Raw genomic sequence first — 25,605 nt, 5'->3', positions numbered from 1 at the left:
ACCAGACGTCCTCTTATTCCAAGACATGTCCTACTTTTAAGCCCTAAAAAAATGTCCGGGGGGAATTTCAAAATCGTCCAGGATTTTGCTGCACTGCCTCAAACATTATACAGTAACATTGTCAATTGTCAACTTCGTTCCATTTCACTCAATTCCAGGTTTTTCTGTATCGTTTGCAAATAAGTCACGCCCTTCTCTTCAAATCTAGTCACTTTGCTACAAAGTAGGGTGGGCCGGCCAGTCTACACCAAGCGTTTACAAGCAATGCCAAAACGAAAATGCACGTACATGGAGGAGTTGAATAAAAAGATTCCCGTGCTTTCGCCAGGGTCGTGATCCTTATGAAGCTGAGGGCTTGACATGCAAGGCAGGCACTTACGTGTTAGGTTACGGATTTTAGTTATTGATCTGACTCCAAATTGCGATCAACACTTAACACATAAATTGCTATGTCCTAATCCACACACTGGCGCACCTAACAATTTTGCGAGTTCGTTCTGTCAAAGAGAAGACCAGTAGATCAATCAGACCAAATTTACCAATTGTTTATTCCTGACAAAGCGCACTAATTGTCAGGCAGGGAACAAGGCGGAGGACTCGGATGCAGAGTCTTTCTTTTCTCTGATTTATTCCAACAAATGATGATCAAAAAATACAACTCAAGGCGCCTCTTGCGAGGGAAACACTCGACAAAAAGTCCAAACAAAAAGCGTCGCACTCGGGCGAGACAAAAAGGGCTATGGGGAACAAGGTACTAACAAAAGGCGTCGCTCTGTGGCGAGACAAAAAGGAGGAATCTTACTGGGAGTTCGGACGTCAAGGAATCGCTGGTGGTCGGGACGAGGCAAGACACACTGGCACAAGACAAGGGGAAGACACGGACTAAATACACACAAAAGGGCTGGGACGCAGGTGCTGACAATTAGCGCCAACCACGCAGGTGCACACAATCGGGATCAGGGAATACAAGACAACCGAAAACAGAGGAAGGAAACACGAACTGAAACGGAAGGGGTGACAAAATAAAACAGGAAGTGAAGTTACGACACAGACAAGACAGAAATGCGGAAAAATAAACGTGACCGCATGACATAACCCCCCCTTCCCTAGGGCCGGATCCCAGACGGCCCAGGAGCCTCAGGGTGAGCTGCATAAAAGTCCTCAAACAGCCCCGGGTCCAAAATAAAACTAGGCGGCACCCATTGCCGCTCCTGAGGCCCATAACCCTCCCAGTCCACCAGGTACTGCCAGCCCCGGCCCCTTCTGCGCACGTCCAACAGTTCTTTCACCGTGTAGGCCGTCCCACCTCCTACCGTCCGGGGAGGCGGGGGCGGCGCAGGATCTGGCACCAACGGACTGTCCACTACCGGCTTGACCTTCCCGACGTGAAAGGTGGGGTGGACTGCAAGGGACCTGGGCAAGCGGAGACGCACCGCGGCCGGGTGCACGACCTTGGCGATGGGGAATGGACCCACAAAGCGAGGCGCTAGCTTCCTGGAGTCCCCCCGGTGGGGAAGATCCTTGGCGGACAGCCAAACACGTTGACCCCGCTGGTACACGGGCGCCGGACGTCTCCTTCGGTCAGCCATCCGCTTGACACGGTCCCCCTGGCGGATCAGCGTGGCCCGCGCCGCCGACCAGACACGACGACAGCGGCGCACCAAGGCGTGGGCCGAGGTCACCGTCACCTCCGACTCACTGTCAGGGAAGACTGGGGGCTGGTAGCCATACACGCACTTGAACGGTGACATACCTGTAGCCGTGGTGGGCAGGGAGTTGTGGGCATACTCCACCCAGGTGAGGTTCTTGCTCCACGAGGAGGGGTTTTGGGAGACAAGGCAGCGGAGACCCGTCTCCAACTGTTGGTTGATGCGTTCCGTTTGCCCGTTCGCCTCCGGATGATAGCACGATGTGAGACTCACGGTTGCCCCTATGAGCCTACAAAATTCCTTCCAAAACCTGGATATGAATTGGGGACCCCTATCTGAAACAATGTCCTTTGGGAAACCATGAATCCTGAATATGTGGTCCATCATTACTGTTGCCGTTCGTTTAGCGGACGGCAGCTTGGGCAAAGCGATAAAGTGAGCCATCTTCGAGAATCTGTCTACAACAGTGAGTATGGTTGTTCGCCCATTTGAGGCCGGAAGCCCTGTGACGAAGTCCATGGAGATCTCTGCCCACGGACGCGATGGAATGGGGAGGGGATGCAGCAACCCCATACGGGCGCCGTGGGAGTTCTTATTCCGGGCGCAGACGGGACAGGCTGAGACGTATTCTCTGACGTCTGCCCCCATGGAGGGCCACCAGAATCGCTGCTGGACGACAAACAGGGTTCTGCGCATGCCCGGATGACAGGAGAGTCTGGAGGTGTGAGCCCAATGGACAACTTGGGACCGTAATTGATCGGTAACAAACAATCTGTTCTCAGGGCACCCACTAGGGGGTGGTTCGTTGCCATTGGCCCGCTGCACCAGGCCTTCGATAGGCCAGGTCACTGCTCTTACCATGCAATGAGGCGGCAGAATGGGTTCGGGCTTCTTAACTTCCGGACCTGGGCTGTAGACACTGGAGAGCGCGTCAGGCTTGGTGTTTTTGGATCCCGGTCTGTAAAAAAGAGTAAAGTTAAATCGATTGAAAAAGAGTGACCAGCGGGCTTGGCGAGAATTCAATCTCTTGGCCGTCTTAATGTACTCTAAATTTTTATGGTCTGTCCAGACCAGAAAGGGCTGCTGTGCTCCCTCCAACCAATGTCTCCATTCCTCTAATGCCAGTTTTACCGCCAACAGTTCGCGATCTCCCACGTCGTAGTTCTGTTCGGCTGGCGTAAGCCGTCTGGACAGGAACGCGCACGGATGGAGCTTGTTGTCACTCTTGGCTCTCTGGGATAGAATGGCCCCTACCCCTCGATTGCAGGCGTCAACCTCCACCACAAACTGTCGTGACGGGTCGGGAAGCGTGAGGATAGGAGTGGAGCTGAAGCGGTTCTTCAGCTCCTGGAAGGCCGCCTCCGCCGACCAGCAGAATGGAACCTTAGGGGACGTTAGCGCATGCAAGGGAGCCGCCGTAGCACTGAAGTCTTTGATGAACCGCAGATAAAATTTGGCAAAGCCCGGGAATTGCTGCACCTTTTTGCGGGAGTCAGGGGTAGGCCATTCAGTTACCGCGCTAACTTTCGCCGGGTCCATCTTTACTTTGCCCGGGGCTATGATGAAACCGAGAAAAGATACGGTGTTTGTGTGGAATTCGCTTTTCTCGGCCTTAACGTACAGTTGGTGGTCAAGGAGGCGTCGCAGAACAGTCTCGACGTGAGACCTATGGGTCTCCAAATCCGGGGAATAAATCAAAATATCATCTAAATATACATACACAAATCGATCCAAACAGTCCCTCGGAACATCATTTATCATGGCCTGAAACACCGCAGGGGCATTGGTGAGGCCAAATGGCATTACTAAGTATTCAAAGTGTCCTCGATGTGTGTTAAAACCCGTCTTCCATTCGTCCCCCTCCCGGATGCGCACTAGGTGGTACGCGTTGCGCAGGTCTAACTTCGTGAACACCCGGGCTTGCTGTAATTGGTCGAACACGGTCGACATCAGGGGGAGAGGATACCGGTTTTTGATTGTGATCTGATTGAGGGGACTGTAGTCAATACAGGGACGTAGGGTGCCGTCCTTTTTGCCCACGAAAAAGAACCCCGCACCCGCAGGCGACGATGACGGTCGAATCAACCCTGCTTGAAGAGAGGAGTCTATATAATCGTTCAGGGCCTGCTTTTCGGGTCCCGAAAGGGAATAAAGCCTCCCCTTGGGTATGGTTGAGCCCGGCAGGAGTTCAATGGTGCAATCATACGGACGGTGGGGGGGTAGGGAGGTAGCCTTGGCCTTGCTGAATACCTCGGCCCGTTGGTGGTAACACGCGGGAACCCCGGTCAAGTCTGGAGTTTGCGAGTCTAGAGCAGAAGGCACAGAGTGCGGGTTAGATTTGATACAGGAATCGTGACAGTTGGGCCCCCATCCCGTTATTTCCCCTGATCCCCAGTCTATAGCGGGGTTGTGGCGTTGAAGCCATGGATACCCGAGAATGAGGGGGTTCATTGGGGAGGTCACGACATGTAGTCGTATATTCTCATGGTGGGGCCCAAGAGACAGCGAGACAGGTTCTGTTATGTGTGTTATCTCAAAAAGTGCCTGTCCATTGAGTGCCTTGGCGTTCACGGGAGTGTTCAGCAGGTCAGTTTTTATTCCCCATCGGCGAGCAAATGCCCAGTCTATCAAGCTTTCATCAGCTCCTGAGTCTATTAGCACGTCAAGTTCTATCTCTTTTCCCAGCTGTGTAATCCTGCCCTTGGGGAGAACTCGCCCCGGGGACAGAGCCACAGAGAAGGCGCTTACCTTCAGGGTCCTCCTCACCGGGCAGGAGAGGAGGAGGTGTCCGAGCTCACCGCAGTAGTAGCATCTACCTTCCCGGCGTCGTCGTATCTTCTCCTCCTCTGTCAACTTTGCGGTGCTTCCTCCACTCTTGCAGCCGGTTGTCGGTGCGGATAGCCAGAGCGATGAGGGCGTCGAGATCGGTGGGACGATCCAGGGGAATTAGCTGATCCTGTATGGATCCAGAAAGGCCTCGGAGGAAGATGTCATACAGCGCCGTCGCGTTCCAGCCGCATTCCGCGGCCAGCGTGCGGAAACGGATGGCGTAATCTCCGACGGTCTCTTGTCCCTGGGATATCTGACAGAGTTGCCGAGCCTTCTCTCGGTCAGCGGAGATTGGGTCGAACACCGTACGCAGAGCCCCGACAAAAGCGGGGAGAGAGCGACAGGAGATGGAATCCCTGGCCCATTCCGCCGTGGCCCACGTGCGGGCCCTTCCCGTCAGGTACGATACCATATAGGCCACCTTGGAGCGTTCGGTGGGGAAATCCGCCGGGGACCTCTCAAAATGCATCTCGCACTCGGTAATAAAGGCCTGGCTAAGGCCGGGTTCGCCGGAGTAGCGTTCTGGAGGAGCCAGTCTGGCACCGCCGGTCATGGGAGCTAAGGCAAGGGGAGTCACGGGGGAAGCAGCGGGTGTGCTGGAGGTCGCTGCTAGTCCCACGTTTAAAAGCGAGAGCACGTCCTGCAGTTGTTGACCCAGCTTTCCTACCTGGGCGGCGACCGCCCCTCTGAAATCTGTCTGGCTCTTCGCGAGCCCTCGGATCTCCTCGCCCAAATTGCCCACTTCCCTCTGGTGCTGGGCGAGCTGTGAGGCGTGGGAGCGCACTGCGGCGCACAGGTGCTCCGACTCTGCCGAGTCCATGTCTGGCCAGTGTGTACTGTCAGGCAGGGAACAAGGCGGAGGACTCGGATGCAGAGTCTTTCTTTTCTCTGATTTATTCCAACAAATGATGATCAAAAAATACAACTCAAGGCGCCTCTTGCGAAGGAAACACTCGGCAAAAAGTCCAAACAAAAAGCGTCGCACTCGGGCGAGACAAAAAGGGCTATGGGGAACAAGCCACTAACAAAAGGCGTTGCTCTGTGGTGAGACAAAAAGGAGGAATCTTACTGGGAGTTCGGACGTCAAGGAATCGCTGGTGGTCGGTGTTAGAGATTTGCTCACTCCAACTTATTTTGCAAGAACCACACAGGAGACAGGCAAGTTCTTTTAGACACCTGCAGGTGGAGAGTTCACTCGCTACAGGAATGAAGTCTAAAAGTCTCCTCCCTGCAAGGGCATATTTATTAGGAGGAACAGAGTGGGGGTGAGTGGACAGGTTTGGTGAACCCCCGGCCTCTGATAAGATCAGAGCAGGGGGTGTTTTACACTGTTGTGGAAAACAGAACAACTTTGATTGCTTCCCCTGCAGCTGGTCAATCAAGCAGAGGAAGCAACCACTTCATCTTACTCTGCATTGTGAGGGCAAGACAAGATTGATTTAATCATTATAGTCTACATTCCAACATAATCCTACGATAAAGATAACCTGGAAAACCCAAACATCTCCCTCCTGTTTTATCATATGATTATGTCACCCCAAACAACAAAGACAAGTAAGAAAAAAACATATATATATGTATAATGAAGAAAGAAGAACAGCAAAAATAAAAACAACAAACAATGATAGCAACACTTTCCAGTGAAGATGAGGCATTACCTCAATACCCCAGATCAAACTTATTGTGTAAGCGAAAAACCTGCTGGCCAGATGTTATTAGCAGGAAAATTCTTACACGGCCCCTGTGCCACAGGCGACCAGAATGCTATCAATAAAAAATAAAAAGAAAAACACAGAAACAGTACATCATTGTATCCATCACTTGCGAAGCATATTTGATGGTCAAATCAACAAGTTTCCGTAAAACATGCTCAACAGAACAGCATCTACGCAATCCACGTCTCATTATCATTATCACATCTGCCACGCCTAAGAAGTTGTATATGTGCTCGTGTCTTCGTCAGCTGATGATGTTCTAGTCTGTAGGTGTGTTCTGTCACACACACTGGCGCACACACTCGTGTCCAGTTGGCAGGCTGCATCGGACAACTCTGGTGACAACAAAACCACGATCCGTTCTGAACAGGCACGTGCACTCATAGGATGCAGGTGAGGCAGTGCTTCTGAAACTCTGGATGAAGTAGGTCCCGTCCGATGGTGCAGCCATGTCGGTAGTAGAGCCCTTACACCTTGAAAACGGCTCTCTCATCCTGGCACACAGCGGTGATGTCCAAAGCTCCCATCCAGTTTCCTCCTGGAGAGCAGTCGTCGTTAATGCAGACGTGGGTCTTGTTACCTTGGATGTAACATGTGTAATTCACTCCAGCTGGTCTCTCCGTGTAGGCCACTTGTGGTATTGTTCATCCTCTAACAGTCACATTGAGATTTGCCCAGAAGTGTTCATCATAGGCACCGTCTGCAAGTCCAGAGTGGGATGGGTCGGCATCACTGATTGTGACTGCTCGGCGTTGATATCCAACTCCTCCCATGGATGCCATACGTTTCGCTTCAGTGACATTCATTGCTCTGGCCTCCAAGCGAACTTGCGTGGAGGAAGGGGGGAGTTTCGAACACACATAGCACGCCTCCTGTGTGTGAGCTCTCACAGTGAACCTGACATACCGGTACCAAGTGTTGGTTTCGTATGGGTTTATGGGGTCCCATGACCAGTCTTCAAAGTTCTCATCATGTGACCATCGTTTACCACGGGCAACATTGTCATTTGGTCTGTTCAGATGAGTCAATAGACCATAGCACGCTCCAACCACAACGCAGCAGAGGATCCATCTGGCATATGGAGCCCCGTTGCTACGAGGATGGCAGAGACACCGGGACATCCCCTCGCCTAGCGGAGTGGGGATCGATGAATTCTTCACCAACATTGAGACGCCTCACCCTAAACGATGGGGCCCCTTTGTAGTCAGCCTTCCCCACCACGCCGAATTAGGGGTCCAGCACTCTCTGCAACTTGCAGTGGCTGAGGTGAATCCAGCTGGGCCGTTGAGAAATTTTTACCGCCGTGGGAGTAGCAAGCAAAACTTGGAACGGTCCCTCCCACCGCGGGCTGGCCCAGTTCTTTCTTTTGATGACCTTGATGTAGACCCAGTCTCCTGGATTGATGGGGTTGTCGACCTGTGAGGAGGAAAGATCAGGCGGCAGTAAATTTGTCTTTGACACAGTTTGAGCGTCCTGATCATATAATCTGCCAAGGACTGCTCTTCATCTGTTGTTTGCAACTCTCGTAGTTCTTATCGTTCTTATGTTCCTGTTAGCCTGCAATTGTCCAAATCAAAAATGTTTTCTTTTAACTGTCTTTCTTTTGAACCTCTAAATCTCTCGTGTTGCTAACCTATCTACACCAGAACAAAAAATTTACCACAGTATAACACCAAATGTATTCGAAAATTCATTGTCATAAAGTGTTGTATTATTACTATCTTCCACTATCTGTCCTACTCACTCCCTCCTTTTGAGGCTTGGCAACGCCCATGCCTCACACCTTGACAAATTTTTTGGGAGAATGCGTTCTTTACTACATACGATTCCATCATCATTTAATTTGACTTTCTTTCCAAAACGCTTCTCAATTTCTCAGTTCACACATCTTCTACATGTGTTACTGGTTCTCCAGTTGTTTTTTTTTGTAGTTAATTATCAACCCAAAAGCTACGTGTTTCTTTCTAACATTCAACCTGCTCAAAATCACTCTTTCATCAAAGTCGCTCTACTAATTTTCCATAGTAGTCGCCAACAACTTCAACCATTCACCTGTAATTTCTTTTCATTCAGGCTATCATTCATCAATGTTCATTTGCATCTCACACACAGTCTCCAAAAAGGAGTCTTTCTATCACATTGGTCCCAATTCATCCAAGCTCACCACACAACATTCATATATCATTTTCAACTCAGGTTTCCTGGTAGAACAATCCACCAATTCAAAAAAAACTTAACTAAAACAAACAATTGGCAAATTAATCTGAATTTTTTCTTTGTTTTTAAATTTGAAGAACTCAATCTCTCAGATTTAGCTTGCATTTAGAATTTTGTATAATCTTGTAACACAACCAATCAATTATTCCTATTAAATGTAGCATTGCAAAATCTTAAATTCACAATTTAGCTTCTTCCAATTCCTGAAAGCATGTTCTGTCATTTTTTTTTCTTCGAATTTCTCATGTGGGCTCGACACTTAACATGCACTAGTGTGGATTAGTTTCTGCTTGCAAACAGATTTCTCTCTTTTTCCTCTCATTTTTATCTTTCAAAATCATTTCTGTTCTGCGGTGCAAATTGGATAGACCACAGTCTAGCAAAATTTTTTTTATACTAAAACTTTAGCCAATGTTCATCATTTTAACATATACGCACACACATGCACAGCTCTCGCACGCAAAAGGTAGTTCCCAGCACCAATGATTCGTCACAGGCTGGCCATTTCCTGTGGTCGATCATGAGCTGGTCCCTCCCATGCACACGAGGACAGCACATTCTAATTTTATTTATTTATCTTCTAGAAGCAAGTTGCATTTCTTTACCACTTGAACTCTCAACTTCCTTTCTACTCCATACTTTTTCTTCCACTTCGGCATATATTGCATACAATTAAGAAATCTACTCGCCATGTACTTCTCATCTCCGTCAAGAGGTAGAGATTTACCGTTTTTATTTCCCATCTTAATTCTAGTAGTTTTAGGTTTTACAATTTCTTTTTCTCAAAAATATTATTATTATTATTATTATTATTATTATTATTATTATTACTTATTTATTTCTTTGAGGATCCTCAATGCAGGTTTAAATTGACCTTTCAACAAATTACTAGCCTGTATTATTGCCGTGGATCAATGCTAGAACTGCTATTTAGTCAATTTATCCTACCAGTTACACACTCAATCACACAAGTTATCCCTGCCTACACGAAGTCCTCCTTTTTTAAAAAAAGGAGCTGCTTCATCCAGTGAGGGGACTCTACAACACCCCCCACCTTCCCTGGGAACTAAAGACAACAGTCCCTGTCCCCAGCCCTGCCAACGCGAAGTCCTCCTTTTTTTTTTTTTTGTAAAAAAAAAGGAGCTGCTTCATCCAGTGAGGGGACTCTACAACACCCCCCACCTTCCCTGGAAACTAAAGACAAAAGTCCCTGTCCCCAGCCCTGCCAACGCGAGGTTGTACTCCTTAGAACAGTGGTCGTCAAATAATGATCCACGGAGGTACTGAGATTTTAAAACAGTTTGAGAACCACTGCTCCAAAAGAGACACCTCATCCAGAGGGGGACTCTACAACACCCCCTCCTTCCACAAAACTTATTCCTGTGCACTTCTTCCTTTTTACGTGTTTCACAAACAACAACACAATCACACAACTTCAGGCCTTTAACTTACTTGTCCCCTGGTTCGTTGCACTGCCGGGTCCCGTCAATCCACCTCTGTCAGACGAAGGCAGACCTAAGATGCTGGCCCAGCGAAGAATTTCCTTCCCAGGTCTTTCTTTACCAGGTCCGGCTAGTGGACACTGGCCCGTCGACGGTGTACAGCGCGTCGTCCTCCGTCAGCCAGATGATGGGTATGAGAGGTCCCGGGTTTCGGCACAAAAATGTTAGAGATTTGCTCACTCCAACTTATTTTGCAAGAACCACACAGGAGACAGGCAAGTTCTTTTAGACACCTGCAGGTGGAGAGTTCACTCGCTACAGAAATGAAGTCTAAAAGTCTCCTCCCTGCAAGGGCATATTTATTAGGAGGAACAGAGTGGGGGTGAGTGGACAGGTTTGGTGAACCCCCGGCCTCTGATAAGATCAGAGCAGGGGGTGTTTTACACTGTTGTGGGAAACAGAACAACTTTGATTGCTTCCCCTGCAGCTGGTCAATCAAGCAGAGGAAGCAACCACTTCATCTTACTCTGCATTGTGAGGGCAAGACAAGATTGATTTAATCATTATAGTCTACATTCCAACATAATCCTACGATAAAGATAACCTGGAAAACCCTAACAGTCGGGACGAGGCAAGACACACTGGCACAAGACAAGGGGAAGACACGGACTAAATACACACAAAAGAGCTGGGACGCAGGTGCTGACATTTAGCGCCAACCACACAGGTGCACACAATCGGGATCAGGGAATACAAGACAACCGAAAACAGAGGAAGGAAACACGAACTGAAACGGAAGGGATGACAAAATAAAACAGTAAGTGAAGTTACGACACAGACAAGACAGAAATCCGGAAAAATAAACGTGACCGCATGACACTAATACAGGCCTGGGTCCCGGGTCCCTCACACTAAAACTCGTGCGTTTTTGTGACCACCAAAAGACGACACATTCTTCCGGGTTGCCCAGTTTTAAAGAAACACAATATGAATATTAAAGCATGCAAAACATTGTGAGATGATTGGTCGATGGCCATCTCCTCCCCGTCTAGGTGTCGCTGAAATCTGGCGGTTGGGTTTTCCCTGCGAAGCCCGACCACATAGACGTGCTGTTGTTCTCGTTTCTCACCGACCTTGAGGTGTTCTCGTCCGGTACTCCCTGTCTGGGCCTATTCCACAACACTTCGAAGAAAACAAGTTCATGCAGTTTGCCTCCACATTCTTCGCCACCCACCAATCCACACGAGCACTCCAATACTAGATATTATATTAATATGATTATAAGTTTAACACAACCTTAAAAATATGTTTGCAAACTGCCGGAAGCACATTTCCCTTTAGTGTCTGTGGCAAATAAAGGTGCCAACGCACCCTGCAAGAGAAGGACTGAAGAGGAGCCCTTTTTTTTTTTTTTCAAATGATGCACCGGTGGCCGTATTTCTTCCATCCATCCATCCATTTTCTATACCACTTGTCCCCACGGGGATCGCAGGCATGCTGGAGCCTATCCCAGCAGTCATCGGGCAGTAGGCGGGGGACACCCTGAACCACTTGCCAGCCAATCGCAAGGCACACAGAGACAAACAACCATCCGCATTCGCGCTCACACCTAGGGGCAATTTGGAGTGCTCAGTCGGCCTACCAAGCATGTTTTTGGGATGCGGGAGGAAACCTGAGTGCCCGGAGAAAACCCGCGTAGGCACGGGGAGAACATGCAAACTCCTCACAGGGAGGGCTGGAGGTGGAATCGAAATTGCACCCTCCTAACTTTGAGGCAGACGTGCAAACCAGTGCGACACCGTGCCACCTGACTATATTTCGTCTGTCTTCTTTTACTTAGTGTACCAGTATAAAACTCGAAAATGTCAGTGCACACATTTGTTTTTGTTAGTGTAAATATGTTTTGTTATTGTATATGTCATATACGGTACTATATAGAATGTGGGTTGCGCCTGCGCGCATAGCAGGGTTATTACGGGAGCCTGGGGGAAGTTCATGTTGGCTGCACGGCCTGTGGAAAGGGAGTCGGGAAGTGGACGTTTGATGCCAATAAAAACGAGCGTGTTGCTCAAAGGTAGTTTGCCTCTATAAACGTTTTATTTACAGTATATATGTTGTTTTGTGTTATTGGGGCCAATAAATACAATTGCTATACAAACACCAAGTCATTTGTGTCATAACATATGACACAAATGATCCCCCCCCCCCCCAATAAACGCCCACCCCCTCCAAAAAAATTACCACGCCCCCTCCAAAAAAAGGTGTCCTCTTTTTCAGAAACCCAAATCTGGTCACCCTAGGGTGGACCCCCTCAAGGGATGGACAGTTGCTCAACATGGCTCAATTTATCACACACACACAGACACGCACACACACACACACAAATGGGGGCTTGGTCACCACACAAACGCACACGCATGCACGCACGCACACACATACACACGCGGGCGCGCGGTGCAAAGCTTTTTTTTTTTGTCCATCTGATATAGTTTGGAATAATTAAAAACACAAAAGGACTCATAAATTATTAAAATATTCATATTTACAATCGCTTCATATTTACAATCGTTATTCTCAATCCATTGTTATTATTATTATTATTATTACTAGTAGTAGTAGTAGTAGTAGTAGTAGTAGCAGTAGTAGTAGTAGTCGTAGTAGTAGTAGTAGTCGTAGTAGTAGTAGTCGTAGTAGTAGTACTGGTGGTAGTAGTAGTAGTAGTAGTAGTAGTAGTAGTATATCACTATTGATAATAGAGACAAAAAAAGTCGTTGGCCTAAAGTTGCTTTAATATCCCATGATGCTCTCCGGGAGCAGTCACATGTCCGCGTCGCCCAATAGAAAAGCGTGTTTGGCCTTGCGCTTCTGTGATTGGTTGAGCGGAATTTAAAAAATATTTTTCGGAACTTTTGATGCCGTCTGAGCGCCATAACGTTTGTTTGCTGTGCTGTTCGCCAGGGACGGGATCAAATCCAACAGACCGTACAGAGCCAACAACAAACAAGCAAAACAGGTGTCTCAGCGAATCACTCGTGAAAGGCCTTCGGTAAATTTGGAGCTAGTCTGTTTCAGGCTCGTGCGCTATCATCGCCGATGCTAAGCGTTGCAAGCGGTTAAAAAGTGGCTCCTTTAGCAAAGCAATTGGAGCCCATACATTGCACGTCTGTCTGCTGCTTAGTGAGCTGCTCCGTTGTCGTTTTAGAATAAAAACAAGACCTGTGTTTGCGAGGCATTAAGTTGTCTTGTGTCATCGCAGTCATGGCTTCAAATCACCAGAGTGCAGTTAAACGGGACGAAAAGGGGAGAAACATCCAAGTGGTCGTCAGATGCAGGTAATCAATCGATCGTCCCCTTTATCATTATTGATATTGATTGATGTAACCGTATTACTTGTGAATAATTCTGCTTTTAAATGTATGCTTGGCGTATCAGTGTGCCATTCTCTTGGAATATGAAAACGATGTCAAGACGGACGCTGAAATATATTAGATTCGGATGCCCCAAAAATTTGCCAAATGGAACAGAGCCTACACTACTCAAAAATACTTTTGACACTTGCTGTTCTCTTAGTAAAGAGCTGCACGGTCTGGTTTGGTTTGAGTTGTTTTTGAAGAGTCTACTTTATTAGAGGACGGCACGCTGTTGATCGGCAATCGATCGCCATCTAACGGGAAGTGGGCACTGAGCTCAGAACAGTAATACCACAAATAACACTCTGCCAAGTTGCCGAGTGTAGTTAGAATGGCCACTCCGACCCGAGTACGGAGGTGGAGAGGGTCCACAGTTGAGCGCCGGCTCCCAACGCAAACATTAAAGGCAGCAGTTTGAAGCTTGCGTGCACCTTGTCGACTTTCAGACCTTTCAACGCGGCGGAGCGCAAGTCGTCATACAACGTGATTGACTGCGATCCAAACCGGAAGGAAGTTGTTGTGAGGACGGCAGGCGTGAGCGACAAGGCGTCCAGGAAGATGTACACTTTTGACATGGTCGGTCCATTTGCAATGCGCTTAATAGCGCCACTCTGCTGATGGAACTTAAGCAATGCCGTTGCGTCCCGCAGGTGTTCGGCCCTGCCGCCAAGCAGATTGACGTGTACCGGAACGTGGTGTGTCCCACCTTGGACGAGGTCATCTTGGGCTACAACTGCACCATCTTTGCGTCAGTATGCACACGCGCGCAAGCACGCTTGGCAGTCTGTAAAGCAGGGGTGGGCAATTCCGGTCCTCGAGAGCCGGTTACTTGCATGTTTTCTATGTCACCCTATTGCAACACACCTGATTCAAATGGTCTGCAGAAGCTGGATAACAGTCCTGATCATTTGAATCAGGTGTGTTGCAGCAGGGAGACCTATAAAACATGCAGGACACCGGACCTCGACGACCGGAATTGCCCACCCCTGCTGTAAAAGATTTTGCAGTTTTTTTCTGCGGTGGGCTAAGAGGCCCCATTTTGCGCAGCACTTGGCAAAACACTATCCAGAATATTGGCATACAGGACGTGCTAATTGTGTGCCTATTTGATTGTTTTTTGCCTGTCCTGAATGCTCTTCTCTGGCGGTGCATGGCAGTTACGGTCAGACGGGAACGGGAAAGACATTCACGATGGAGGGAGAAAGAAGTCCCGACGAGCGGTTCACCTGGGAGGAGGTGAGTCATCCCGCGAGGGCTGCGTGTGCGTGCGCCTCCTAACTGTCTCCCGTGGTGCCCGCAGGACCCCTTGGCCGGCATCATTCCCAGGACCCTCCACCAGATCTTCGAGAAGCTGTCTGAGAACGGCACGGAGTTCTCCGTCAAAGTGTCGCTGCTGGAGATCTACAACGAGGAGCTCTTTGACCTACTCGGCCCTGGCGAGGATGTCAATGAGCGGCTGCAGCTCTTTGACGACCCCAGGAATAAGGTGCCTTTTCAAGACAACGACGTCAGGATAATCGGCCTACAAAAACACATTGGAAGTAGCCGACGGGCGAGGGAATAAGTGAAAAGGCGGCGAGAGAAACTTAACACAATCCGTAGCGACTGCTGCTGACCACAGCCCACACTTGATTAGGAAACAGTGTTTCGATCCATTTTTGCTTGCATTGTTTTTACGGCAAGCAAACGCTAGCAACTGTGGCTTTTAATAGTATTGCACATGGGTCTGGGGTGCATACGGCTCAAAATGGGAATAAGAACATTGGACACAAGTGACAGGACTGACAGCACTTGTTACTGCTCTTAAAAGGTGTCAAGCAGACCTGTCGCAATAGCGAGCCAACTTACATCTTTGGGACAAGTTTGCATTGAGTGTTGGGCAAAAAAATGGAAGGTCCGAGCCCGCAGCGGTTGCTCACTTGATGACTTTGACAAGAGGCGAGCACCTTGACCCATTCCAATAAGGCCGCTCCCGGCGCAAACAAAGCCCCAACGAGAGCATTGCAGGCTGTTTATTTAAGGCGCTAAGCCAGGGTGGGCAATCATTTTGACTTGCGGGCCGAATTGGGTTCTAAATTTTGACCGGGGAGCCGAACCAGGAGCAGATGGATGTAGTGTTTGTGTGAAGTAATATAAACGACATGTAAAGGTCATTGCATAAAAGGTTTTGGCCTTTAGTAGGCAAGTAAAGCGTGGATATTAAAAAAACACTTTTTGGAAACAAATGCATTTATTAACAGCATTAAAAAAATATTTCACCAAAAAACTACCGTCAATAATTCTCATTAAATACGACACTGTTATTATGAATAACAGTTTCCATCACTTCAGCGCCTGCAAGTCAGATTTATGAAAGATGTTTATCTAATGAGGCGAAATCACATCAAACGGCAAACATTCTGACCAAATACATAATCTTGAAGAATCAGTGAAAGAATACATCTAAATAAAGTACTAATATAGAAATTACTAATAAAGAAATCAAAAAGGCAACAGACTGACAAATTTACTGAAAATCAGAGCAGAGCTTTAACTCACAAACACCTGGTGAGGAAACGGGAAACACTTCCATAAAGTCGGCCTTAAAAACTTTAAAAGTTAAGATTAGTCGAAAATAGATGGTGCATCATAAACTTGCCCCTGTACTTGACTTTTGATCCGCAGTTTGTTGTTTGCTGAGTCTTCAAATTAGCTGTAAACCTCTCAGCTGTAGCCGCTTGTTCATGTGTTGACTGCTAGCGTAGTTAGCATGATTCGTAGCAAAGTGAAGGCTAATATTGTACTCCTTACAACCGTTTCTTGGCATATCAGACAAAACGGCATTGATCGGACTTCAGCGAAAAAATATTTTGTTGTCAACTCTTTTTTTAAACACTCGGCACTCAGTGTCCACCTTTCTTTTCCCTGGGCCACTCATTTTGATGGATGGATTCCAGGGGAATGTATGTGGGTGGCTTTGGCGTAAAACTATCTGAAAGCCCAGTGCGCGAATTATGAGAATGCTGACGTCACAGCCCACCCTCGAAATGCGGCACTGATAGAAATAGAGCGCGGAGTGCGCCGGGTCTGTACTACTGAGTACGTACACGCACTTGTGAGTGTGCACCGCGCTTTCTGACGCGGCTTCCGGGAGTAAATGCGCGGGCGGGCGTTTCTCTATCTACTGGAGAACCAATGTATAATAAATAATACAATTTATTCAGGTTTAGCGGGGCGGATTAAACGGCCCCGCAGGCCGTAGTTTGCCCATGTCTGCGCTAAGCTGTTGTGGTCCCGGCAGCGCGGCGTGGTGGTCAAAGGTCTGGAGGAGGTGATGGTCCACAACAAAGATGAGGTCTACCTGATCCTGGAGAGAGGATCAGCCAAGCGCAGGACAGCCTCCACACTCATGAACGCCTACTCCAGGTAGGACGCCCGTTGTCGATTCCCAAGATGTTTGGTGCTGACGTGTTGCTGTTACTTGTGCGCAGCCGCTCGCATTCGGTCTTCTCGGTCACCATCCACATGAAGGAGATGACGCTGGATGGCGAGGAGCTGGTCAAGATTGGGAAACTCAACCTGGTAAAGCAAACGTCATCGCAAAATGGCGACTTATGAAGCCCTTTGGAGCGCTCAATCGAATTGGAAGTGTGCGTCTTCTTTGAGAGCCGTGCATCGAGTTGAAATCGCTTTGCCTTTGGAGAGCTTTTGCATGTTGCATCTTTCAAGACTGGAACATGCATGCCGCCGACTCAAATCAAAGCGTTTCACTTGAAAATGTGCCGTTCTCCCATCGTATCGTATCCGCCTGTTGAGCTCTTCTTTATTGGAGAGACACGCACGTCTAGTTTACTTTGTGCTCTCGTTCCATGTCGCAGGCAAAGGACGACGGCATCTTTGCACTTGTGCCTTTTTCAAACCTGGTTGTTTTTTTGTTGTTGTTTTTTCTGTCACGTGTGCGATCAAGGTGGACCTGGCAGGTAGCGAGAACATCGGCCGCTCTGGTGCGGTGGACAAGCGGGCGCGCGAGGCAGGGAACATCAACCAGTCTCTCCTGACGCTGGGCCGCGTGATCACAGCTTTGGTGGAGAAGAGACCTCACGTCCCGTACAGGTGCAGCTCCCATCCTCAATGTCTGTGCCGCTGATGAGCCAACTGGTGCTGATAATCTTCCTTCCCGCAGGGAGTCCAAGCTGACGCGCATCCTCCAGGACTCGCTGGGGGGACGCACCAAGACCTCCATCATCGCCACCGTGTCCCCGTCCTCCAGCAACCTCGAGGTGAACACTCCCATGAAGATGACGCGGCCTTGGACTTTGTTTCATTGATTCCACTGTTAGGAATCAACGAGTCATTCTTGTTTGTACGAGTTCTGCCTCAAGGGACCGCCGTCGCTCATATGTGAGCCATCTGCTTTTCAATGCGCCAATTCTGTCTGAATCCTGAGTGGCTTTGTGCAGGAGACACTGAGCACGCTGGAGTACGCCAGCAGGGCCAAGAACATCATGAACAAGCCAGAGGTCAACCAGAAGCTCACCAAGAGGACACTCATCAAGGTGACTCGCACAGGGATTCCGCCAATCAGCTCCTGCTGTGTCAATTTGCCGTCGCGGCGTGCACTCATAAGGCGGAACACGGCTCCGGTCTGGTCTAAGTTGAGCTTTAGTGCCAGCCCACGCTCGGTTGCTGAGAAATAAAGGAAGCGTGGACGCTCTTTCTTTTTTTATGGGGATGCCCCTTTTGTGACCATAATGAGCTAATCGCTTTGTTAAGCGGAAGAGCTTTGCAGGGTTGTGGCAAATCTCCCCACAATGATGGCGAGCTCGCGACTGAACACCGCCGTTGTCTTTTTGTCCTCACTCAGGAATACACGGAGGAGATTGAGCGCCTCAAGCGAGACCTGGCCGCCACCAGGGACAAAAATGGCGTCTATTTGTCAACAGAGAACTTTGCGTAGGTTCTGGCGTTGATGCGCATCGTCTGCTCACGCTTCTTGAGCAAAGTTTTTTTCGTTTCAGGAACATGATGGAGCAGCTCACCGCAAATAACGAAAATGTCCTCGAGTACACCGAACGCATTGCCGTCATGGAGGACGAGCTGAAGAAGGTAGACCGTGACCTTCTTTAATGGATCTACTCACAATTAGAGGTGGTCATGTGAAAGTTTGGTACCTTTCTGGTTTGGCTTTTTCTTTTTATGTCCCCATCAATTCCTCTAAACAGTAATGAAGTTGATTACTTGAAGGGGAAAATTCTGAAATGTCACGCCAGGATTTTTCTGGAACCAGATTGTGTCCTTCTCAAATTCAGATGATGTGCGTGTGTGCAGGTGAGCGAGTTGTTTGTGGACACTCAAAGTAAACTGGAGCAGTGCGCCGCCGAGCTAGACGACAAGCAGCAGAGGTGAGGAGGCTGACGCCCACGGCAACCAATCGGACGCCGGGCAATGTTGACTTTCTGTGTGCGTAGGCTGGAGGAGGCCAAAGACAAGCTAGCGAAGGAGGAGTTCATCAGTGGGGAGCTGCACTCAGCCCAGGATGAGCTTTACACCGCCGCCACGCAGGTCCTCCCCCTTTGACCTCGTAGAAAGTCGCAGTCTGTTTGAAGGCTTTTTTTTAAAAACATTCCGCTAAAAGCCCACGTAAAAAAATTGTCACGGTCCAATTTTCCTAATTCTTTTCTTAATTTCTTATTCAACTCTGGTCCAAATGGATCTAGATAGTGATGAAAGATTCACATGTTTTGAAAAGACATTTTCAGTGAAAAACTTTTGGCATGTTGTGTGCACAGCTGCTGATCGCGGCAGATGCCAGCACCTGCGACGTCTCGGGTTTGCACGCCAAGCTGGACCGAAAGAAGCTGGTAATGCTAACTGCGCTAACGGGCTTGTGTAGCGTAGGAATGAATGCAATGTGTCCAGACAGTATACAATGTAATGTGGGCCACATCGCGCTCTTCTGGGCTGGCACGTGTTGTATAAATGTGCCTGAAATGTTAATACGCAGGTGGAGCAGCACAACACAGCGGAGCAGCAGAGCTTTGCCGAGCGCATGGCGGCGGCCTTCGATGATGTGCAGCACGGCGTCCAGCAGCAAGGCGATAAACATCGACTCGTCCTCAGCAGCTACTCGCAGGCTATCGGTACTCGCGCTACCTTCTCAATCTTTGTTTTCTGAAATGAGTGCATTTTGTGGTTTGGCTGCGCGGGAGGCATTCCCTTCACGACAGGCGGACGCGCTAAGCTAATGGAGAGCGCCCTGCTCTGTCTTAGATGGCGCTCTGGCGGGCAGTCTGGCGGCGCTGACGAGCGCGGCGAGTGGTGTGGAGGGTCTGGTAGCCGACACGGGGCGACTGCTGGGCGAGGGCCTGGTGCGCTGGCAGGAGCGCGCGCAGCGCCACCACCAGCTCAGCCAGCAAGACCACGAGGCCCTCAAGGAGCTTCTGGTGAGCTCACACGTTTGTTGTTTTTGCCCACGGCCTTTGCTGTGCTTGTCTCTTTTTCTGTTTTTTCTCACTTTTGCCGCCTTTTCTCTTGTTCTTTCTTCCAGTTTCTCTGGCTCCCGTTTTTCTTTTGCTCACCCCTTTCTCACTTGCTTGTTTTAAAGTTTTCTCTTTTTTTGTTCTCTCCTGTGTTTTTTTCTTATTTTCTCTTTTCCCTCCGTGCGTGCACGTAGGAGGAGCACCAGCGAGATATGGAGGAGGTCCTTCAGGTTCAGACTCTGATGGGTCTTTCAGTGCTCCAAGAGCTGAACGCCTCCCTCAGGACCACCGCGGAGGCGCAGCAAGCCCTGGCCGACAAGGTCGTCGAGTCTGCTTTGAACAAAAACACACAAAAGCAAGCAATGTTGTATAGACTGCTGCGCATGTCACCGTCATCTCCTCACAACCTGCTTTGGCCATATTCCCTGCGTCAGATGGAGGCCATGAAAGAGACGGGCAAGTTCTTCAGCGGCCTGGTTGCGGAGCTCGCGGCTCTGCGAGAAGCCACGGTCGAGAACGTGACCGTCCTGCAGGACCAACGTGACCAGCTAGAGGAGCAGATTCAAAAAGCTCAGGAGAGGAACCGGCAGGTAAGGAATGCGCGGCGGTTGTCTTTTGATTCTTACGTACAACATGATAGCGAACATTAAAATCTAACGCCTCACTCACACCGGGTGCGGAGCGGCTGTGGTGCGGTCTTGCGCCACACATCGCAAGGAATAGAAAGCATTGGAGTCGACGAGGCAGCTTACACTGGCCGCCGTCCGCAAGCCTTCTATTTTTTCCGGACGCCGCAAGCGTATTTTCATGAAGCTGAAGCAATTACACGGCTCAGACAGGAAATTTAGCGTCGGCGTACAAGGTGGATCAGGTATATTTAACAATAAAACTGTTCTGCGAACTTGTTTTTCTTTTAATTCACGAAAACATTCCCATATCTACAACATACAGACCTTCCATTTCAGCTAACTGCCTAGTTTGAGTCGGATATTTGAAAAGGCAAAAAACAAGTTCAAAATAAATTAAACATGACAAAAAAACACTACATAAACACAAAATGTGCTCAACCATGGTAAAAGAGCCAAAGTCCCAGAAATAATGTCCCAAAAACTTGTCAATTTGAACAAAAGGATGGTTATTGTTTACAAGTAGCTCTCCTTTATTCGCTTTCTATCACATGAACTCAACTCTTCAGCGTGTCCTTCCTTCATGGTCTCGTTGGCATAGTCCCATACAATTTCAATAATGTAGCGCTAGTTTTAAGAATGGTCTCTGTATTTTTTTTACAGAATAAAAGGAACAATATGAGAATAAGGTTCCATTTTAATAGCATAATATTTCTATTTGATCTTGTTTGCAACTCGCGCGCTTGCTGCCACCTTCTCCAGAGTACCAAGCAGACCATCCAGATGCTTCAGGACCAGCTCAACCTTCTTGCCGCGGACTCACAGGAGGACTACGACAACCTGCGCTCGTCCACCAGAGCCCTGAAGGCTCCCCTCTGCAGCCTTCGAGAGAAGCTCAGCAGGTGAACTGCCCCCAAGCCTGACAAACCTCTAGCGGGTGAGCCGCCCTTGACTTTGAACGGGCCATGTGCCGGCCTCTTACGTGCCTCCTCAGCGCCTGCGGCTCGGTGGAGCATCGGGCGTCCACACGGGTGAATTTGCTGCGCTCCGATTCCTTGTCGCTGGCCTCCACGCTGCGCTTCCATGTGGACGAGAGCAGGCGGAACCTGGAGGAAACCGCCGGTTGCTGTGAGCACCTGCGGCGCAGCGTGTCAGGTACCCACGTCTGCTCCTGCGTCCTGGTCAGAGTTGATTGACAGCGAGTGAACAATTTGCTCATTGCCTACGCCATCGTAATCACTTCAGGGAGAGCCCGGGTGCAAAAATATCACGTTAAGTGCCTTTTATAATAATCTTGATGCTTTGAAGTTATTGCAATTATTACCAATTATGTTGTTGACAATATATTGAGCCTGTTTCTTTTTTGCTGCATGAAAAAATTTGTTTTGTTGTTTGCACTGGATTGGCGCAATGTTAAATAGCTGGCAACTTGGTCGTGTGTGTGCATATGCAGACGTGCTTCAGCGAGACCGGGCCTGGAGCACAGCACTGGAGCGGCACACTGACGAGCGAGCTCAGGAGCGCCTCTTACTGGCGGCCGAAGAGTCGACCCACGTACAGACCCTCCATCAGGTAGCAGCGGGCCGTTGTGCATTTTTTTCGCATTGTCCCATTTCATTCACCTCATCGCGGCGGCACAGTTGTACAAACCATGCAAGGAAGGAAACTAAAAGACGATACGTGCCTTGAGAGGTCAAAGCAGCTGCGCCAAAGGTTGCTGGGCGCCACTCAGGCTTCCTCCGCCGTCCTTCCTCCAGAGTGTGAAGGCACTCGGTGTTGAACGAGTCCGCGCGTTGAAAGTGGAGCTGCTGAGCCAGCAGGAGGAAGTGCAGCGGGCCCTGGAGTGCACACGGGGCCAAACCACCTTGGATGCCGCTGCCCTGGACCGGCTGGAGGCCGACGTCCTCGAGCACCTGGAAGCTGGTCGGCAGCTCGTGCAAAACTTCCTGCAGGAGGGGCTGCGCCTCGACGTACCCACTGGTAAAACCTTTTATACGAAGCCTGGGACACGCATTCCAAATGTCATTTCCGATGACTGCGGTATAGAAGAGGGATGGATGGAGAGATGGATTTACTTTTTCTGTAAGGGGGAGGAGGAGATTTTCACTGAATAGTTTTTTTAAAAAAATGTTTTTAGGATTAAAGAAACCGATCAAAGATGTTTAATGTTCATCCCTTAATGAAAAAAATACATTCCAAATGAAAAAAAAACACTTCTAGTTGCGATTGGCTGGCGTCTGATTCAGGCTGTACCCCGCTTACCGCCCCAAAACTGCCACAACCCTCGTGTTCGGGTGACAAATGGATGATTCAGTGACTCGTTTTGACGGTAACAACACGTGTCAGAAAATGGATGCAAATGTTGATTGTTTGCAAATGGCTTCATTTGTGAAAAACATAGTCAGACTTCTTTTTGACTGGCTTTAAAATCTGAGCACATGAAATAGCATCATTGGGCCCTTGATTGACACCTGTCCCTGTGTGGCCTGCGACGTGCTCTTAGGTCAGACGCCGCAAAGGCGGGACTTTGTGTACCCACGCCAGATGGCCAAGGCGAGGAGCCGCACGGAGATCCTGGAAAGTCTGAGGCAGCAACGGGACGCCACCAAGGAGGTCGAGCAAGAGCGCGACCGGGGATCTGACGATGACAGATGCAGCCAGGTGCGATGCCAATCAGTTTTTGGCTGATCATTTTTTTTTCTTTCTTTTTTTTCTCCCCCTGCTTTAGTAGATCTAAAGCGACACCGCATTCGGCAATGTCCTTTTAGCTTTTTATCAAATGGGACGAACGCAACGGGAAAAAAATTGCTTGGAGCAGTTCTAGGCCATAGCTCGCCTCTAGACACTCGCATGCTGATTAGACACTGAGCCTGAGTCCAGCCTCTGCTTATTAAATACTTTAGTATTCTTTTTAGAAAAAAAAAAAATGTTGGTTTTAGAAAACCCTGCCATACAAAAACAACGTGGAACTCCACATATTTGAAGTTTTACAATTTTTTTTTTTTTTTTAAACTCTTATTTAGGTTCCAAGTTCCTTCCCGTTTTTTGTTTTCCATGCCACTTCTAAGGAGCGTTGACTATTTGTCAATTTTTGGACTTTGTGGTCAGGCCTGGTCCCTCACCCACCAATAATGGGGCTCCTCTGATTGCATTTCAATTAATTTGAATAGGGGAAATTTGATTTTGACAATGCTATTTAGAAAAGAATTAATTTAATGTGTAGATGAAGGTTTAACATTTTTTGAATTTCAGGGCTCAGTTATTTAAAAAAAAACAAAAAACAATTATTACTTCTCAAAATAAGCTACTACACACATACAGACTCAGTCGCTCACTACAAATGAGCTGGTCCAGCTGCCAGTCTTGCACTTAAAACATGGCCCTCAAGCACAAAAGTGTGTAATGTTGGCGTGTCTCCATCCTGTGCCGTGTTCAGGACTCCCTGGAGGACGAGCTGAACATGTGCAACGAGAACGCGGCCACGGAGGGCTCCTTCGTGGATGAGAACCTGGTCATCAACGAGAACCAGCGCCTTCCCTTCTTCAAGGTGAGCGCCAGCAGGCATGTTCAGTATGAAGGCATAAGTCCCGTCCGGGCAGCGCCATAGCGACGGTGCCTCTCGTAACAACGTTTTAATGTGCTGTGCCTTCATTTGTGTGTGTGCTCTAGCAAAAGAAGGCCAGCAAAAAAGACGGCAAGGTCCTTAGGCCCAAAGTTTGCAACACCCCACAGAACGAGACCACCCCACAGAAGTCCAAACTCCCGCTGCGCTGTCACAACTAGATTTGGCCGTGTTGGCTTTTAGCTGCCCGTTAGCCTTCTTGTTCATCAATTAATCGTAGTCTGCTTTATAATCTGTCAAATTAAACATGGTTATGTGTTCTGTGGTTGTGCTTTTTGTTATGAAATGAGCAACAGTTGTACTGATTCTATATATTATATATTCTCCCACGAAGAATGTGGGAGACTCCCAGGGGAAGTTTCCAAACTTGCGGATGTCCCAGTCGGCGTGACCTTGTCTTGTGATTTTGTACTTGTACTCATCTCTTTACTCAATACTGTGCTCCAAAAATGGGGGTGGTTGTGTAGTTATGGAACCAGTTAGTCAAGGTACCACTGTATGTGAATTCCTATCTTTGTACTGCCATTAAAATGTTAGTTTGATGTTATAAGTACAAGTTTCTTAAGTGTACGCATAGATAAACTAGTGAAATGGTCTACTTCAATTTCGGGGGTTGTTTGCTCATGAACAAAAATGTTTGGCTAATTCATTTTAAATTCTTAGTACTCCTTGAAAACTTTGGATAGTTTTGAAAGGGAACTTGTTGGTCAACTGAATAGATTTTGAATTCATCCCCTGTGAAATGGTCCCAACAGGCATAAGCACTGTACTTAAATACTGAGATTAAAGAAAAACCTAAGGTTTTGAGGAAGGCATTGTCCAATAATGCTCATATTTGAACTATAAGAATATAGAAGTGTGATGTAAGAAGGTTTACAATCAATATGGAGTTCATCAAACATCTATTGATATGCACATTGCACAATAAGTGTACATTGAATCTTTAGAAAAATCAAAGACAAAGTAAAGAAACTTAACACATTTGTACGTTTGAACACCAGTAGGCACGGCTCCAGGAGCTCCTTCCGCTGAGAAAATAATTTCTAAAATCGATGTGTTATTTTAACTAGTTTAACCTCAATTCAATGTTGTGTATTTTTTTTACTTAGTATTTTTTTAAAATTTTATTTAAATTGAGTTTGCTGTTTTTAAAACGCAAGATGCTCCAATATAAAACCTGTCAACAATTTGGTGCTGCCCTCGTCGCGCCAGATCGCAAATCGGCATTTACAAAACCAGGCAATGATCCTTTGTACTTTACAAGCTAGTACTAGCTAGAGTACTCATTGTTTGAATTGACGAATAAAATATTGTTGATATGAAAAAGACAACACGTTTTAAATCAGGCATCGACACAGGCAGTTAGTTCGCTTCCTTCCCCTTGAACGGGTGAGTGGCTTAATTCTCCTTTGGGCCAAATAATACAAGCCAAGCCAATTTATTCTCAAATTGCTGCTGTCTAGACTCGATTTGGGGGCGTTTGAAGTTCATTTCAGGGTGCCATCAGCAAGTTCGTGGGTTTGCTAGGGCTCTGTTATTACTTTCGCTTTTGACGGTGCTTCCTTGGTCGCGCCCGAGTGAGCGTGAGCCATGAAGTAGCTCTTCGGCCACATTAGCTGGAGTGTTAATTGTTAGGG

At 48.1% G+C, this 25,605-nt stretch overlaps 2 protein-coding genes across 2 annotated transcripts in view; one reads left to right on the top strand and one right to left on the bottom strand.

The window, feature by feature from the left end:
- The window catches only part of LOC125978891 (E3 SUMO-protein ligase EGR2-like), a 10,708-nt gene extending 5,677 nt beyond the window's left edge, over positions 1 to 5,031 (bottom strand). The window contains exons 1-3 of the mRNA XM_049736735.2: positions 4,888 to 5,031; positions 2,788 to 3,032; positions 2,508 to 2,607 (exon numbers count right to left, since the gene is read on the bottom strand). Coding sequence (XP_049592692.2) covers positions 2,508 to 2,607; positions 2,788 to 3,032; positions 4,888 to 5,031 — 489 coding nt within the window. The remainder of the gene's footprint in view (positions 1 to 2,507; positions 2,608 to 2,787; positions 3,033 to 4,887) is intronic.
- A 7,707-nt stretch (positions 5,032 to 12,738) lies between these two features.
- kif11 (kinesin family member 11) lies at positions 12,739 to 24,229 on the top strand. The gene is made up of 27 exons (XM_049735340.1): positions 12,739 to 12,898; positions 13,109 to 13,184; positions 13,709 to 13,838; positions 13,913 to 14,010; positions 14,420 to 14,498; positions 14,563 to 14,748; positions 16,543 to 16,667; positions 16,733 to 16,823; positions 17,209 to 17,354; positions 17,425 to 17,521; positions 17,702 to 17,797; positions 18,106 to 18,194; positions 18,260 to 18,347; positions 18,570 to 18,643; positions 18,710 to 18,803; positions 19,031 to 19,102; positions 19,246 to 19,381; positions 19,512 to 19,684; positions 19,915 to 20,040; positions 20,155 to 20,310; positions 21,109 to 21,248; positions 21,341 to 21,501; positions 21,800 to 21,918; positions 22,104 to 22,326; positions 22,850 to 23,007; positions 23,783 to 23,893; positions 24,016 to 24,229. The coding sequence occupies exons 2-27, from the start codon at positions 13,111 to 13,113 to the stop codon at positions 24,127 to 24,129; spliced, it is 3,156 nt and encodes a 1,051-aa protein (XP_049591297.1). The 5' UTR covers positions 12,739 to 12,898; positions 13,109 to 13,110; the 3' UTR covers positions 24,130 to 24,229.
- The last annotated feature ends 1,376 nt before the right edge of the window (positions 24,230 to 25,605 follow it).

This window comes from Syngnathus scovelli, chromosome 12, assembly GCF_024217435.2.
Source record: "Syngnathus scovelli strain Florida chromosome 12, RoL_Ssco_1.2, whole genome shotgun sequence".
In the NCBI taxonomy this organism is placed as follows: domain Eukaryota; kingdom Metazoa; phylum Chordata; class Actinopteri; order Syngnathiformes; family Syngnathidae; genus Syngnathus; species Syngnathus scovelli.
Note: the sequence above shows the minus strand (reverse complement) of the source record. Positions and strands in the feature narration are given on the sequence as shown.

Excerpts from the sequence above, each read along its gene's own strand:
- kif11 (XM_049735340.1), top strand. The coding sequence starts at position 13,111 with ATGGCTTCAAATCACCAGAGTGCAGTTAAACGGGACGAAAAGGGGAGA. Across the intron at positions 13,185-13,708 it reads CAAGTGGTCGTCAGATGCAG|ACCTTTCAACGCGGCGGAGC; the intron begins GTAATCAATCGA and ends GTCGACTTTCAG. Across the intron at positions 14,749-16,542 it reads TTGACGACCCCAGGAATAAG|CGCGGCGTGGTGGTCAAAGG; the intron begins GTGCCTTTTCAA and ends TGGTCCCGGCAG.